This window comes from Protomyctophum parallelum, assembly GCF_964188405.1.
Source record: "Protomyctophum parallelum genome assembly, chromosome: 8".
NCBI classification, from domain to species: domain Eukaryota; kingdom Metazoa; phylum Chordata; class Actinopteri; order Myctophiformes; family Myctophidae; genus Protomyctophum; species Protomyctophum parallelum.
In genome coordinates this window covers 7933958-7949014 of record NC_139703.1, presented here as the reverse complement: position 1 = coordinate 7949014, position 15057 = coordinate 7933958, and the positions used below count along the sequence as shown (strand labels likewise).

At 45.0% G+C, this 15057-nt stretch overlaps 2 protein-coding genes across 4 annotated transcripts in view; both read left to right on the top strand.

Annotated features, from left to right (window-relative positions):
- LOC310863534 (DDB1- and CUL4-associated factor 1-like) overlaps positions 1-15057 on the top strand; it is a 43152-nt gene that overhangs the window by 5041 nt on the left and 23054 nt on the right. For 2 of the 3 annotated variants that reach the window (XM_083771950.1, XM_083771952.1), the window contains 7 exons: positions 803-879; positions 1385-1444; positions 1875-1948; positions 3064-3177; positions 5130-5267; positions 5378-6019; positions 6618-6719. In XM_083771950.1, coding sequence (XP_083628076.1) covers positions 803-879; positions 1385-1444; positions 1875-1948; positions 3064-3177; positions 5130-5267; positions 5378-6019; positions 6618-6719 — 1207 coding nt within the window. The remainder of the gene's footprint in view (positions 1-802; positions 880-1384; positions 1445-1874; positions 1949-3063; positions 3178-5129; positions 5268-5377; positions 6020-6617; positions 6720-15057) is intronic. The other variant, XM_083771951.1, reaches the window with a different exon arrangement.
- Positions 8791-9921, top strand: LOC310863688 (phosphatidylcholine:ceramide cholinephosphotransferase 2-like; the record flags this gene model as incomplete). The annotated part of the gene is made up of 1 exon (XM_083772185.1): positions 8791-9921. One exon carries the CDS (start codon positions 8791-8793, stop codon positions 9919-9921), a length of 1131 nt encoding a protein of 376 aa, XP_083628311.1.

The following is a 15057-nucleotide window of genomic DNA, read 5'->3' as shown; positions in this document are numbered from 1 at the left end:
CCTATACTTCTAATCAGTGGTGGAAAAATTACTCTAATGTTTTACTTTAAGTAAAAGTATCAATACTGCTGCTATGCTATGTAGAAACACTTACAAGTCTGCTATTCTCTCTCCCTCCCTCTCTCTCATTCCCTCTCTCTCTTGCATGCGCGCAGTCACGCACGCACGCACACACACGCACGCACGCACACACACACACCGCCGGTCCGCCTCCCCTTTTACATTCGCTCCGGTCTTTTCTGAATCTGAACGCTTGAAATAATGTATTTTCTGACACATGGTGAAGTTGCGAGCCGAGGCGCTCTGGAATGTGAGCGATGCAGCGCTCAACGTTGTCCCGTACCGTTGTGTCAAAGAGTAGAACACTAGTATACACACTTCACACGTTGGTTTGTTAGCATGAAGTGCTAGTGCAGCTAGCAGACAGGAGCACTCAGCACTGGCAGTAGGCTACAGTGGAGTTGGATGTCAGAGAGCGGCTCAGAGCGCCCGTTTTTCTTCAATCGATCGTTGTAGCCAGGCGCACCACAGTAATGGCACTGGTGCTCCCAAATATATTTTTAGGTCTCAAAGATTAAAATTCAGGCGCATTTGCGACCAAAATGGTCGCTATTTCGAGCCCTGCTCTCTATTTAATTATTGGGGGTTGGGCAGATAAGGATAAATTGTAAATTGTCTGCATAAAAGACAAAACAAAAGTATCCGGATGTTATCTGAAAGCCCTGAACTGACTTCAACACTTGAGTTGTCCGACATGTGACAGGAATATTTTGCTTGTGGACTTCATTTGTTCATGTGTTAGGACATCTGAGCTGATTGAGAGAGAGACCGAGCATTACCACAGAGCAGACCCTGACCCATTCGATGACCGACATCCTGGTAAATATAATCCACTACAAACCCTTCTTTGACTGTGTGTTTAATTTAACCCATTTTGAACTGAGCTCGATTTAAAAAATGGCTTCTAAATCTTTTAAAAAAATCTGAAAAACCTATGTTTCTATGTCAGTGGTGCTCAACCTTTTTCATGTCAAGGACCCCCATAATTATCTCTATTGGGCCACGGACCCCCATCTCAAAATATGTAGTTCCAGGGAGGGACCCCCCAGAAGCAAATAATTTTGCTCTGAAATATATATTCAATTCGCACCACATTTTAACGATAAAAAAAAAGAAGCAGATCTACAAGCTCGTAGCGCGGCACGAGCTTGTAGATCGCGGGGTTCCCGTTCAGAATGGGTTAAGGCACGACGTGGGAGAATATATCAAATGTGTGCTTTAGGGAGGAAATCGTGCATAGATAACCAATTACATTTGTTGGAGATCAGACACTAGGGAATTGTTTTGTTAAATTAAAATGAGAAGTCTGTGTCTTGATACCCAGGTTGGATGGTACCCCAGGAGTTAAGGTATCGGTTTGCCAAGACCGATGAGAGAAGAACCAGTTGAGTACATAGTGTATATGGAATCAAATGCAATTTGGTTCCTGTGTACCGTTAAAAAAAAATGAAACTCTGGGTTCTTCCAGTCATTTTGGAACCTTCACTCCACTTCCACACTTGTGTTTCTTGAGTGAATTCACAAGAACCAATTCTTATTTAAATTTATAGCTGCAATACGGTAGTTAAAGTGTTACCGAGACTATACATTTAAGGCTATAAATGTCTAGCCTAGATTCCATTCCACTCTGGCAGCCACATATTTGTCTGGTTTCCAGGCTAGTAAATGTCAGTGTATGCTGGTGACTTTCTGTGTGTGTGTGATGAGCACGGAATGTGTTTGTAGCACGCAATGTGATGATTCGATTGGCTGAGTACCGAATGTGATGTATGATGATAAGTGCGCCCCATTACATGTGTGATTTTTCATTTTAGGGAGAGCGGACCCAGATTGCATGCTGGGACAAATCCTGAAGATGATCTTTAAGAACGATGACTTCACCAACGCTGTGAGTTTTTGTTGTGTTTACAGAACCAAACGCCAGCAGCACTCCCACCACAACATGTCACTCTCACCACAGCACTCCCACCACAACACTCTCACCACAACACTCTCACCACAACACTCTCACCACAACACTCTCACCACAACACTCTCACCACAACACTCTCACCACAACACTCTCACCACAACACTCCCACCACAACACTCCCACCACAACACTCCCACCACAACACTCTCACCACAACACTCTCACCACAACACTCCCACCACAACACTCCCACCACAACACTCCCACCACAACACTCCCACCACAACACTCCCACCACAACACTCCCACCACAACACTCCCACCACAACACTCTCACCACAACACTCTCACCACAACACTCCCACCACAACACTCACCACAACACTCCCACCACAACACTCACCACAACACTCTCACCACAACACTCCCAGTGCTCCCACCACTGGTCCAACGACCAGTAACAAGACAAGACCTCATTCAGCAATTCTTCAGTCAGGAATGAAAGGAAAATCGTTTTATTGATATAACTCCATATTGTCCCACACGTTTGTTCTAAGAAAATACTGGAGGTCTCTCATCCAATGAATATGAGGGGGAGAGACGGGTGATTTCCAATTTATTATGAAGACTAGCCCTTACCCGTTGTGAGATATTGCTCCCCCCAACCCCATGGCCATGGGGGGGTACTGCGCCCTGGGTGCGTTTTCACATTTTTAATTAACTAATAAATAAATAAATAATAAATAATTTGTTAAATTGGAAAAGGGGCTTCGTTAAGACCTCCATATTATTATGGTCAATGCCTGTGTGAAAAGGATGGGAGCGATCGGTGCAGGCAGTGAGGAGCTATGGCAGTTACAGTGACACACAGACACACATTCATTAATTCATTCAGACAGACATTGGCTTAATTATAGTATGATATGATGAGTCTCCTAGCCAATACGGTGACAAAAGCCAGAGAAGCCTTTTCTTTTTGCAATTTAGGGTGGGAAGGGGAAAGCCCTTACAATGCACCACCAACAGCACATGGTTCCACCATACAGCTGTGTCATTGACTGACTGGTGTCCTGTCCTGTGTGCTCCTCCAGCTGCTGAACAGCTACATCATGACCAGCAGAGAGCTAGAGCTCAACACGGCGGCCTGTCGTCTGCTGCAGAACATCATGCCTGGCCTGGAGAGTGGAGTGGTGTTCCAGGAGAAGGTAGGACTCCATTTACACACACATACGTTTTGAAAGGACCTTTACTGTAACTGATAATAATCTAGAGTAAGCATTTGAAACCCTGGTTCCCTAAACCTCCTGGTCCTCAGGGTAGGGCTGTCACGATTACACATTTAACTTGACGATTAATTGTCACACAAATAATTGCAATTTACGGTTTAATCGTGGGGTTGAACATTGGAACGCTACAATTTGTATTTCGTAATCACAAATTGCACAGGGCAGATCTTTCAAAAGAAATGTCAAAATAGCGGAAATAATTGATCTACGAGCTAGCTTACAACATGTGTTGTAAGCTTGTAGATCGGCAATTTCTGCTATTCAACATGGAAACGATTGACGATTATGCAAAAATAATTGCGATTGTCTCAAATGATTGCAATTAGCTGATTAGGTAATAATTGTGACAGGCTTACCTCAGGAGACCCACTAGATTTTCTGGTTCTCTGTCCTACCTACGAGTTAACTACATCCACTTAACCCATTTAGACCTGAGGACGATTCTACAAATGCCTTCTAAATTCTGAAAGTTTTCTGAAAAACCCATGTTTCTATATATATAGATATTAATGCTGTCAAAGTTAACGCGTTATTAATGCATTAACGCAACACCTTATTAACGGCACTAATTTTTTTATCGCATTAACGCAACAAAAAAAAGCACAGCGATTGGCAGGCGGGATGTTGAGGAATACTGGTTCCTGCAATGCACTCCCTTCCCAGACCCCTTGTTAGGATGTTTAAAGTGGAGTAACAGCCTTCCATTTACATTTCACAAAGGTTTTGCTCGTGTACGTTCCAGTCCAAAAAAGCTTGAGAAACCTGTGCAATTGAATTCATCCATCCAGACCCAAAGCAAAACCCCCGCTGTTAATGTAGCATCGCATTGTAAACAGCTGTGCCTCGTTATAGCCACACACGTTTCTAACTTGCGATCACAGTCTCGATACTTTTCAATTGTGTGGTACTTTTTTATGGATTTAATTGTAACAGAAAGTTCTATTCCAGACTGTCCACAGTCCCAACTCCCAGTCACGGAGCAGGGACTGACAGACAGTACACACAGAGAGACGAGTGGTCTTGCTGCTACCGCACCAGCTAACTAGAAGCCAGCCCAGAGGTGTTGCCAGTATAACTCTATGGCAGAAACAAGCCACCTAGGTCTATACAAAATAAGACAAAAAGAAGCAACACTGGTCGTTTCTGGCCAGTGTTGCCAAATAAGCGATTAGTAAGTAATTTAATTTAATTTATAAGCGATTTTGGGATTATCTTTGTAGATTGAAAAAATGTTGGGGGTCCTTTGCTCTTGGCATGAAAATGTTTGAGAACCACTGCTCTAAAACAATATTAGACAAAGTTTGAGCCACAAACACATTGCTCTCTCTCTTCTCCTTTTGTATAAATTAAATAGGCCTATTCATGATTCTGCTTATAGAGAAGTAGCCTATGTTAGTTTGTTTTATGGAAACAGTTGTTTGTGTTGAATGTGCTAATTGCACAGAATTATTCAAAAGAGAGAAAATGGGCAAGCCATAAAATAATGCACATTGCACTTGTCTTTTCATACGTGGAAAAAAGGTAAATAAAAAAAGTAACATTCAATGTTGTCAAACCTGATCGGAGCATCTCTACAATACAGCGTTTTCTTTCAGTTCATCATTGAATTTAGAGCAAAAAAGGTCTTGCGATTAATTGCGATTAATCGCGCGATTAACTACACAAATCATGCGATTAATCGCGATTAAAAATTTTAATCGCCTGACAGCACTAATAGATATATATATATATGTAGAAATAAATATTCGAGGCTCCGAGGCCCACCCCCAATTATTATTATACTGTAGCCAGAGTTTCTCTTCTGTGTGTGTGCATGCACCGGCTCTGTTAATAAATATCGAGGCGATCTCTGACTTTGTGTGCGTCCGCAGGAGGGTCTGGTGGAGAAGCTGTTCAGCTGGGCTCAGGAAGCAAAGCGACCATTGTGTGTGTACGCAACCGGGCTGTTAGCCAGAGCCATGAGCAGCCAGGAGATAGCCGCCAACTACAGGAATGAGAACTCTCAGCTGGTCAGTTATATGACCATACACACATCACACACATCACACACACACACACACACACACACACACATGGTATTGTGAGAACACTGAAGTCATTTCACCCTGTCATACCTCAGGTACCTATAATGATCCGCCGTCTGCGCGAGCTGCAGTCCCTAGAAGCCAAAATCCACTACAGTCCCACGGGGACCCAGGATCAAGCTCCCTGCACATCCACAGGTGACGGCAGGACGTCCCACACGTTACAGAACTCTGCCACGGCCACAGAGAAAGAGGACGATGAGGCAGAGGACATGGAGGATGGGAGGGAAAGAGACGGCGAGACCGGCAGGTCGGAGCCGTCGTCCAAACGCTTTTTCCTCGGCTCGGCTCAGAAGAACGCCGGCATCGGCGGAAGTTCCGGTCTGGTCCGACCCCTCCCTCCCCTTTGTTACCAAGCCGGGGGTCCCTGGGAAACGGAGGGGAGGCCGAGTGGAGGTGGAGCTGTCGGAGGCAGGAGGAAACCGTTGCGGGAGAATGGCCGGAAGGCCAAACAGAAGCTGGACTTTGCTCCCTCCTCCTCCACGTCGGCTATGGAAGACACCGGGCTGGAGAGACGAGTCGCCACAGGCGGCGAGCCAGCCAGTGGCACCTCCTGGTCGGAGGTGAGCTCCATCTCCATGATTATTGGCGCCGACTACTGCCTGTCACCGCTGAGCTCTGCGATGGAGCAGAGGCTGATCCTCCAGTACCTGACACCACTGGGTGACTACCAAGAGGTGAGAGTTCTGGTTTTTAAATCATGACTTTAAATGTTTTGTTGTAAACGGGTTGAGGTATAAGCCCCTTGGGCTTCTTGCCTCCTCCTAGAACTTTCCTTTTTATATTCTACGTATTTCCCTTTTTGTATTGTTTTTATATTGTTTTTATATTGGAAAAATGGAAGGGGGGAAAAAAGAGTCATAACATGTAATTAATGTTGCACATTCACTATTGACAGCAATGGATGCATTTATAGTCCAATATTCCACTTAATGCGAGCATGGACAAGGCCAACGGAACCAAATTACCACAACTACCAGTACCAGGAATAATCAATTGACCATAACTGCCGAGGCAGTCTGAATAAAAGGACCACATTGACCATGCCAGTCACTCAGAATCAGTCGCAGCACGGAAACGGAAATGTGCACACATCTTAGGCAGTTTTATGACGCTATGGCGAGTGTTGATAATCGTATAAACTATGCGATTCGTCCTAATTAATAGAATTACTACACCTGCACACACAACTGTCACAGAAACCCAGGCCAAAACAGGAATGCTTATGTTTGTGCTAATATTTTCCCCCTCCTGTCTGTCTGTCTGTCTGTACAGCTGCTCGCGGTCTTTATGCAGTTGGACACCAGAGATCTGTTGATGAACTACTTGGACTTCCGGCAGACCAGCGATGTCCAGCTTACCTTTGATGCTTTACTGGTAATTCTATTCTTACTGCTGCTGCAGCGTGCTTTTAACACCCTTGTCGCCATGACCCGTGGCACAAAGGGTTATCATAACTACCCTTTGATGGCTGAACCCGCCGCACGTGATCGCTTTATATCAGAATCCACCGGCAGAAGCCAAAAGCATTCCTCTACTGCGCCCAGGTTGCTAGGTGGGTTGCTATGTCCCTCCAGGCACAAGGTGAAATGCGCTCATACACCCCATTGGAATCCACTCATTATGATTTATTTCCTGCCTGTTTTCTCTGAAAAATACTCCAAAATCCGCCTGGCGTACATAATAGTGATTTTATTTTATCCCATTGTGGCCAACATATTACCGTTTAACATCGCCAGCTGCTAGACTACAATATGCTCTCGGTTTCGTCTTTGTGAAGTGTGTGACACAAACGGAAGCAGGGCTTGATGTTAATGTCAAGCATGGCGCCGAGGTACCATTAGACCACCAGAGGGCGCAGCTCTCAAAGTGTTCAGGAAAGCTGTCAGTCATTCTCTCTGATACACCTATATATCATTCGTTCTCAAACCAAAATATGTTGTCCCAGGTACCCCCCAGAGGCAAAGATTTGAGTTAAAAATGTTCGCTCTGAAAGAATATATGTTTGTTCACGATTGTTCAAAAAATAGCAGATCTACAAGCTCGCGCTATGACCTTGTAGATCTGCTATTTTTCAACAAAGTATAACCTAATGCTTAAAACGCCAAAAATGGGTTCCTGCCAAAAATGGGTTAAGACCAGCCTTTGCACCCGAATTTGAGAAAGGTTCAAGGTTTCTTTATTTTGTCTCCCAAGGGAGAATTTTGTCTTGGACCCGCCCTGCAGCATACAGATACAATACAAGACAACAAAGGCACACAGTGACCCATACAACATTATCAAACCACACACCAACATACCTAGTGCAAAAGAGGAAGAACATCTCCTCATATTTGAACAGCTGTCAGTGGTAAACGGATGTGTTGATGAGGTTTATATTCACCACTTTTAAAACTTCGGATGACGTTTAGCTTTAGACCATTTTGCTTGGATCATTTGAGTGAATTTTGGGGTCTTCAAAATAAAACGGACAGACTGGTTTTGTCAAACTTTGATACGACTGGGTCCATGATAGATCGCCCGTATCATTTAGTGTGAGAGAGTCTGGACTCTGGAGTGGACTTTGGAGGGGAGGGGCTGCGCTGTGTGTGTGTGTGTGAGGGGTGTGTGTAGTCCTGTGTTGGTTGTGGGTGTGTGCGTGCTAGCCCGGCACATGTCTCGGGAGAGGTACAGTATCGATACACCGATACTATGGCAAAGTCATATTGAACCGTTTTTATTTTTTCAGAATCGATATTTAAAGAAAAATCTATATTTTCGACAACACTACTACAGACCGAGTCAATGCTGGCTGTCACACCTTCATGCTGAAACCTATCCTACACGTCACGGAGTCTACCTTCATGCTGAGTTTGGCTTGCTTTCAGTTTCGTCCCGAGTGACTTGGAAAATGGGGATTCATACGTCATTTGTCAGTAAGGCCTGACGTCACACATCTGTATAGCCTATATAAGTCTGGTGAACCGCTCTATCCAGGCATTCTGCACCAGCCCAAACACTGAGGAGTTTGTTTGGCATCGAGGCTGGAGAGAGAGAGAGAGAGGAAAGAAAAACGAACAAACCGACGAGAGTGACCGGTGAGATTTGTTTGGAAGAGTATTACCTTCAGCATTTAGCCAACATTATACTGTTCCAGAGTAGACCTGTCAAATATCTGGCCAATCACTTCTGTACCTCATCCAGCAGGAGAAGTCGACCATTGAGCACTGCCTGACCAGTCCATTCACCAGAGCCATTGAATGTTCAAACCGGGGGGTGTTTGATTGATCTTGTATGCAGGGCCAGAACAATCGATAGATAATACACAAAGTGTTTATACCCTGAAACTATTCCCCACATATCGATGGCTGAATACAGCGGGACCACCAACAGCTTCATAATTGGTTCACTGATCCCCACCTGATTGACTGAACAGCAGTGAAAGCATTTCTTGACCAGTCCTTCCTTCATGGCGGCTTCTGAACTCCTCCGTGACTGTGATGACGACACCCGTCTGGAAATCACGGTGATGGCGGCCGAGCCCCCTTCCATCCCACCCCTCCCACATCGCCAGGTCGCCACCAGCAACGACTGGAGGGAGGAGGTTGGCACTGTCCGGTCTCCCTTGGCAACGGGCAAAGACGACGTCGACGACAGAGAGCCTCGCGATAATATCCACCAAGCCAGCCGTCACAGTGACGATGTCACTCTGTCGATCCCAGAGGGACACGCCGACGACCCGCTGCCCAACGAGTGGTGGAAGTTCGGCGTGGCTGTCCTCTACACCCAGCTTAACGTTCTGCTCAGTGGGGTAGTCCTCACCGCGGTGCACGAGAGGGTCCCCGACAGGTCGGTCGGAGCCCCCCTTCCCGACAAGTTCTTCGACTACTTTGACGCAATCCCCTCGGCGTTCGCTGCCTCCGAGGTCATCGGACTGTTACTGTGCATGCTGTGGCTCGTCCAGCTGCTGTCTCTGCAACACAAGTCCATCGTGGCCCGCAGGTTTTTCTTCCTGCTCGGCACCCTGTACATGTACCGCTGCGTCACCATGTACGTCACGACTCTGACCGTCCCCGGGAAGTACATCGTCTGCGCTCCCAAGTTGTACGACGACGCCACGGGGAAGCTCTGGAGGACGCTGAAGATCGTCTTCGGGGGATTCATGGCCATGACTGAGTCGGAAACAATGTGCGGCGACTACCTCTACAGCGGACACACGTTGATGCTGACCCTGCTCTACCTCTTCATCAAGCAGTACTCGCCGCCGTCCGTGCCCCACTGGTACCACTGGCTGTGCTGGTCGCTGAGCGCCACGGGGGTCTTCTGTGTCCTGTTGAGTCACCAGCACTACTTCGTGGACATCGTCGCTGGCTACTACGTCACCAGCCGCTTGTTCTGGTGGTACCACGCCATGGCCAGTACGCATGGCGCGGCGCTGCGACAGGCAGGAGGGCCCAACGACTACCTGTCCAGGGTCTGGTGGAACCCTCTGTTCCACTTCCTGGAGAGAAACGTCCGGACAACCGTCCCCGTGGTTTTCTCCTGGGAGAAGAAGGCTCCCCATTTCCCAATATCGTGGAAGTCTCCAAATTCGATTTAATTCCGTTGTATATGTACCATATAATACTAGTACGGTAAATGGGCGAAATGGTCACTCTGCAGACTATTTGATATGAATTAAAAGCCACAAGCTCATAATGCCTTTAATAATGACGCGTAATGGAAAGAAAAAATCACATTCTGTGCTACAAACACACACCTACACACAAAGCTGTGCATAGGAGGGGCTAGCGCCCCTCAAACAACAAGAGAAAGGCACATTTATTTGTATAGCACATCTCAACAACTAGGCAATGCAATGTGCTTTTCACAAAACATTAAGCAAAGTAAACGCACTATATGAAGACCATTTGAATATAGAAAATAACTGAAAAAGAAAAAAGAAAATCCTCATAGATGGCACAGGTCTCCGCCAGGCCAGATAGTAGAAATCGGCAGTCTGGTGGCGCCATAACGGGCATACTGTGAAGTCTCACAGCAGGGCGGCGGTGGCTCAGGGGTAGAGTGCCTGGATGGCAACCGTAAGGTTTCCAGTTCGAACCCGGGCTCCCCCAGAGTTACTGTCGAAGTGTCCTTGAGCAAGACACTGAACCCCTAATTGCTCCCGATGTGCTAGTTGGTGCCTTGCATGGTTTCCGCTGCCATCGGTGTATGAATGTGTGTGTGAATGGGTGAATGTAATGCACAATCTCTGTAAAGCGCCTTGGATAAAGGCGCTATATAAATGCACCATTTACCATTTACCAATATGGACGCTGCGTTCATTTTGTTCAAAACTGACCATTCCTGCTAATCATCCAAACTTTTTCTGAGTTGCATCAGCTGAGTTGCTCGGTAATATAATAATCACACTTCTAGTGTCCATGACAAATTAAATAAATACAGACCTGCCTACCTTCCTGCATTGTGTGCAATAGTGCAACTGATTAGTTATCAGTTAATGGTACACATCGGTAATGGCCACACCCAGGGAGGGCACCCCTCTGTGGATTAATCTATTGTCTATTGTTATCTCTGTCTGAACAAGTAGGCAAGGCAAGGAAATTGTATTTATATAGCACCTTCAACATACACAAAGTACAAAGTACAGCTCATTTAAAGCCCAGGCAAGACTTAGTTGACCAAATGGAACCAAATGGACCCACTCGTTCAGACAAGATGGCTCGGTTCAATATATGTTAAAAACATTTGCTCTGAAAGATTTGCGCCACGTTTTCACGATAAAAGAAAAAATAGCAGACCTGCAAGCTTGTAGATCTGCTATTTTTCAATAGCTAAAGTATAACATAATTAAAATTGTTAGTAAGGAATGTTAAATAATTGTTTTTAAATTTGGACTTAAAATCGGCTATAGTTGGGAATTTCCTAATGTAACCTGGAATATTGTTCCAGGTTTGTGGTGCATATTAGTGAATGCTGCCTCACCATGTTTTGTTCCAACTATATGGGGTGAATAATTAGTAGACCAGCCCCCCCCCCCCCCCCCCCCCCCAGATGAAGGGTTCTAGGGGGCTCATATGGCTCCAGCATGCTTGAGATGTATAAACGGTAAAACAGTAGAATACTTCTCCATTAGTGTGACATTTTCACCCTAAAACACCCTAAAAAAAGGCATGCGGGACCCCCACCACAAAAAAATGCGCCCGGCCGTGAATGGTGGTACTCAATATCCCAAGGTTGGCAGGTCTGTAAATGTTTTAGAAGTATTTATATCAGCAATATTACATCTTACGTCATCATTTCCTGCCCTAAACAAACATTAAAGTCCATGGACTTGGCGGGAAAGAAAAGAGAAATAAAGTAGAAAATAGACTGCTTCCATATGATGCAATTTCAAAAGCCAGGCATTGAAGTGGCTAGCCAGCGCCCCTCATAAATGACAGTGCAAGAGGAGGTGAGATGTGGTGTGCCATGGCAAAACTATGCAATGGAAAGGAGTCATAATTGGGTTTATTGGTATTTTTTGGCTTTCGTCTTTATTTTATATTTCTATGGAGGGACAGACAGTAGGCTGACAGGAAATGGGGAGAGAGATGGGGGCGACGACGACGACATGCAGTAAGGGCCGTCGAGATCGGGAGTCGAACCCGCGGCACACTGCCAGACTGGATTACCAGCCAAGGTGCCTGGACCGCTGAGCCACGGCCCAGGCCCAAAGGCTCTATTTAAATATTAAGTTTGTATTGTATAATAATCGCAGTCAAGGGAGCTCTGATGCGGCTGAAACCATGCCCACATTTTAGATTTATATGTCATAGGCTGTGTACATGAGGTGTCTGAGATGCACATGACTTGTTGTTTAATTGACATTATTTTAACAAATGCTGTACATAAATACATTGCTGTCGGTGTAATTGCAAACGATCTAAGTGACCACTGTGCAATTTCTTGTGTTAGGAGCACTAAGCTACCTAAAGGAAATGGCCTAACTATCCTCCGGCGGTGCCTTAAACACTTCTCGGAACAAGCCTTCCTCCATGATTTGGCATCATTCGATTGGTTTCGGATCTCCAATTCCAACTGTGGATGAGGCTTTTTGTTTTTTTCACGACCATCTTCTCTGGCTGATAAACAAGCATGCACCTTTCAAAAAAATAAGAATCAAGAATAGAGCAAATCCCTGGTTTTCTAGAGAATTAGCTGACTTGTTGCACACTCGAAATAAGCAATGGTCACTTGCCAGAAAATCTAAGTCTGCAAATGACTGGCTTTTATTTTGCGTGCTGAGAAACAAATGTAAGGCCCTTATTAGAAAATCCAAATCCGAACACTATCTATCTCTCACCATAGATACTGCGAGTAATCACTCCAGCTTCTGGAGAGTAGTCAAAACACTTCAGCAGAAAGGTGCTGCTGGCCCGCCGCCAAAAGTTTGGGTCGGAGACTCATTTATTTCGGACAAAAAATCTATGTCAAATGCATTTAACGCTCACTTTAAAAGGGCTGGTCATCTTTTTGACGAGCAAAATGCTGGAGTCCCTCATCAAGGCGTCCACGTGAATACTGGCTCACCTTTTGATTTTGACTTCTCTCCTATTCTAGTTCTAGATGTGTTGCGTGCCCTGTCCACACTTGACCCAAAAAAGTCCTCTGGTCCAGATGGTCTCGACCCTTATTTTCTAAGAATTTCGGCCTTGGTGATTGCACAACCGATCACTGACATTTTTAATCTCTCTTTAACTACTCAGAGTTTACCAGAAGTGTGTAAACGGGCTCATGTTTCACCACTTCTCAAGGCTGGCGACCCCTGTGACGTCAATAACTACAGGCCTATCTCCAACTCTCAGCCTTGGCTAAGATTTTGGAGGGCCAAATATCGACTCAGGTTAAACTCTTTCTTGATGCACATACGATTCTGAACCCAATGCAGTCTGGCTTCAGGGCAAAACATAGTACTGTGACAGCATGCTTTAATGTCATGGATGACATCAGGGATGCCCTGGGCTCAAAATCGTTCTGTGCAGCCTTATTCATTGATCTTAGCAAGGCATTTGACACCGTAGACATCATGTCTTGCTAAATGTCCTCTCGAATACTGGTTTTCGCCACAATGTACTAGGCTGGTTTAAAAGCTACTTATTTGGCCGCACACAGTATGTTAAATTTGGTGACACACTGTCTGACTCTATCACCCTAGAGAAAGGAGTCCCTCAAGGTTCCATTCTAGGACCTTTGCTTTTTCTGCTGTATGTGAACCATATTTGTCGTTAATCCAAGCATAGTAGGTATCATATGTATGCAGATGACACAATTCTGTATTCCTGTGCCCCCTCACTTGATGTGGCAGTGTCAAACTTGGCCTCTGACTTTGTCTCCTTGCAGCATGAACTGCTAAACAGCAAATTGCTATTAAATGGCCACAAAACCAAGGCCATGCTATTTTCTCCAAATAGCCTAGTCAATGTACCCTCAAATATCACCACTCTGGATGGAGTATCCATCGAATGGGTTGAGTTGTATAAATATATTGGGATTTGGTTGGACAACAAGTTAAACTTCAAACACCACATTGACACCTTGGCATAAAAGCTTAAGTTCACGCTGAGCTTCTTCTACAGAATGAAGTCCTGCTTTTCTAATGCTTCTCGCAAAAAGCTGGTTACAGGCCTCTTCATGTCGAGGCTTGATAATGGAGATTCTGTCTACCGCTTTGCTAGTTCCTCAACTCTGAGCAAACTTGACCCCCTGTTTCATGCTGAATTGAGGTTTATAACCAATTCCCCCTATAGGACTCATCACTGTACTCTGTACGCCCTCGTGGGTTTGGTATTCCTTAACGTCTCGCAGGTTGCTACATTGGTATACTCTCATTTATAAAGCCATTCTTGGTAACCTCCCACGTTACATTGGTTCTAAATTTGAACTTGTCCAAAACTCTCTCAACCTCAGATCAAATGGTTGGTTACGCTATGTCGTGTCCCCAACTAAATCTGAGGCTGGGAAAAAAAGCATTGCTTATTTCGGACCCTGGTCTTGGAATGACCTACAGTCCAGACTCAAACTGACTGCTGTGATTCCCCTAGTGAGCTTTAAATGGATTGCCATGGGCACACTTCCCATACATTGCTCCTGCTTTGACGTATAGCAACTGTCTGCTTGCTTTTTAGTCAACTAGCAATTTCCGTTGCTTAGTTTTTATTTATTAGTCCTTATTAGTCGCGTTCCTGTTCTCCCTTTAAGCTTCTTCGGTAGTGGGTACTGTATTTATGAGCATTGTATGTCTGTCATGTTTTTTGTTATTGGCAGAGTTGTGTCACTTATTTTGCCTATTGTTCTGGCCAGTTCACACTTGTAAAAGAGACTTCAGTCTCAATGTGGTTTTTACTGGTTAAATAAAGGTTAAATAAAATAAAATTAGCTCTGTGTTGAAGCTGTATTATTGTGATATAATGCATTTATATTTTGTCCAATATTGTGTGGCAGACTATGTTTATACAATGTAATAAGTAATAACATGCACAACTGGCATGGTTGTATTTGGTCTCCCTGCTACAGAAGTCTGACATCTCTGTCACTAGAGGGCGCTGTCCCCCTGCGTCACTGTCGTCACACAGAGTTATATTTTTTTGTATTGGAATTCCCATAAGGGACGCTTAGATCGCCCACCCCGGTGATGTTACTCATATGGACATGAAGCATCAACTCTGGCGTTATCAAATGTAACACAATATCATCA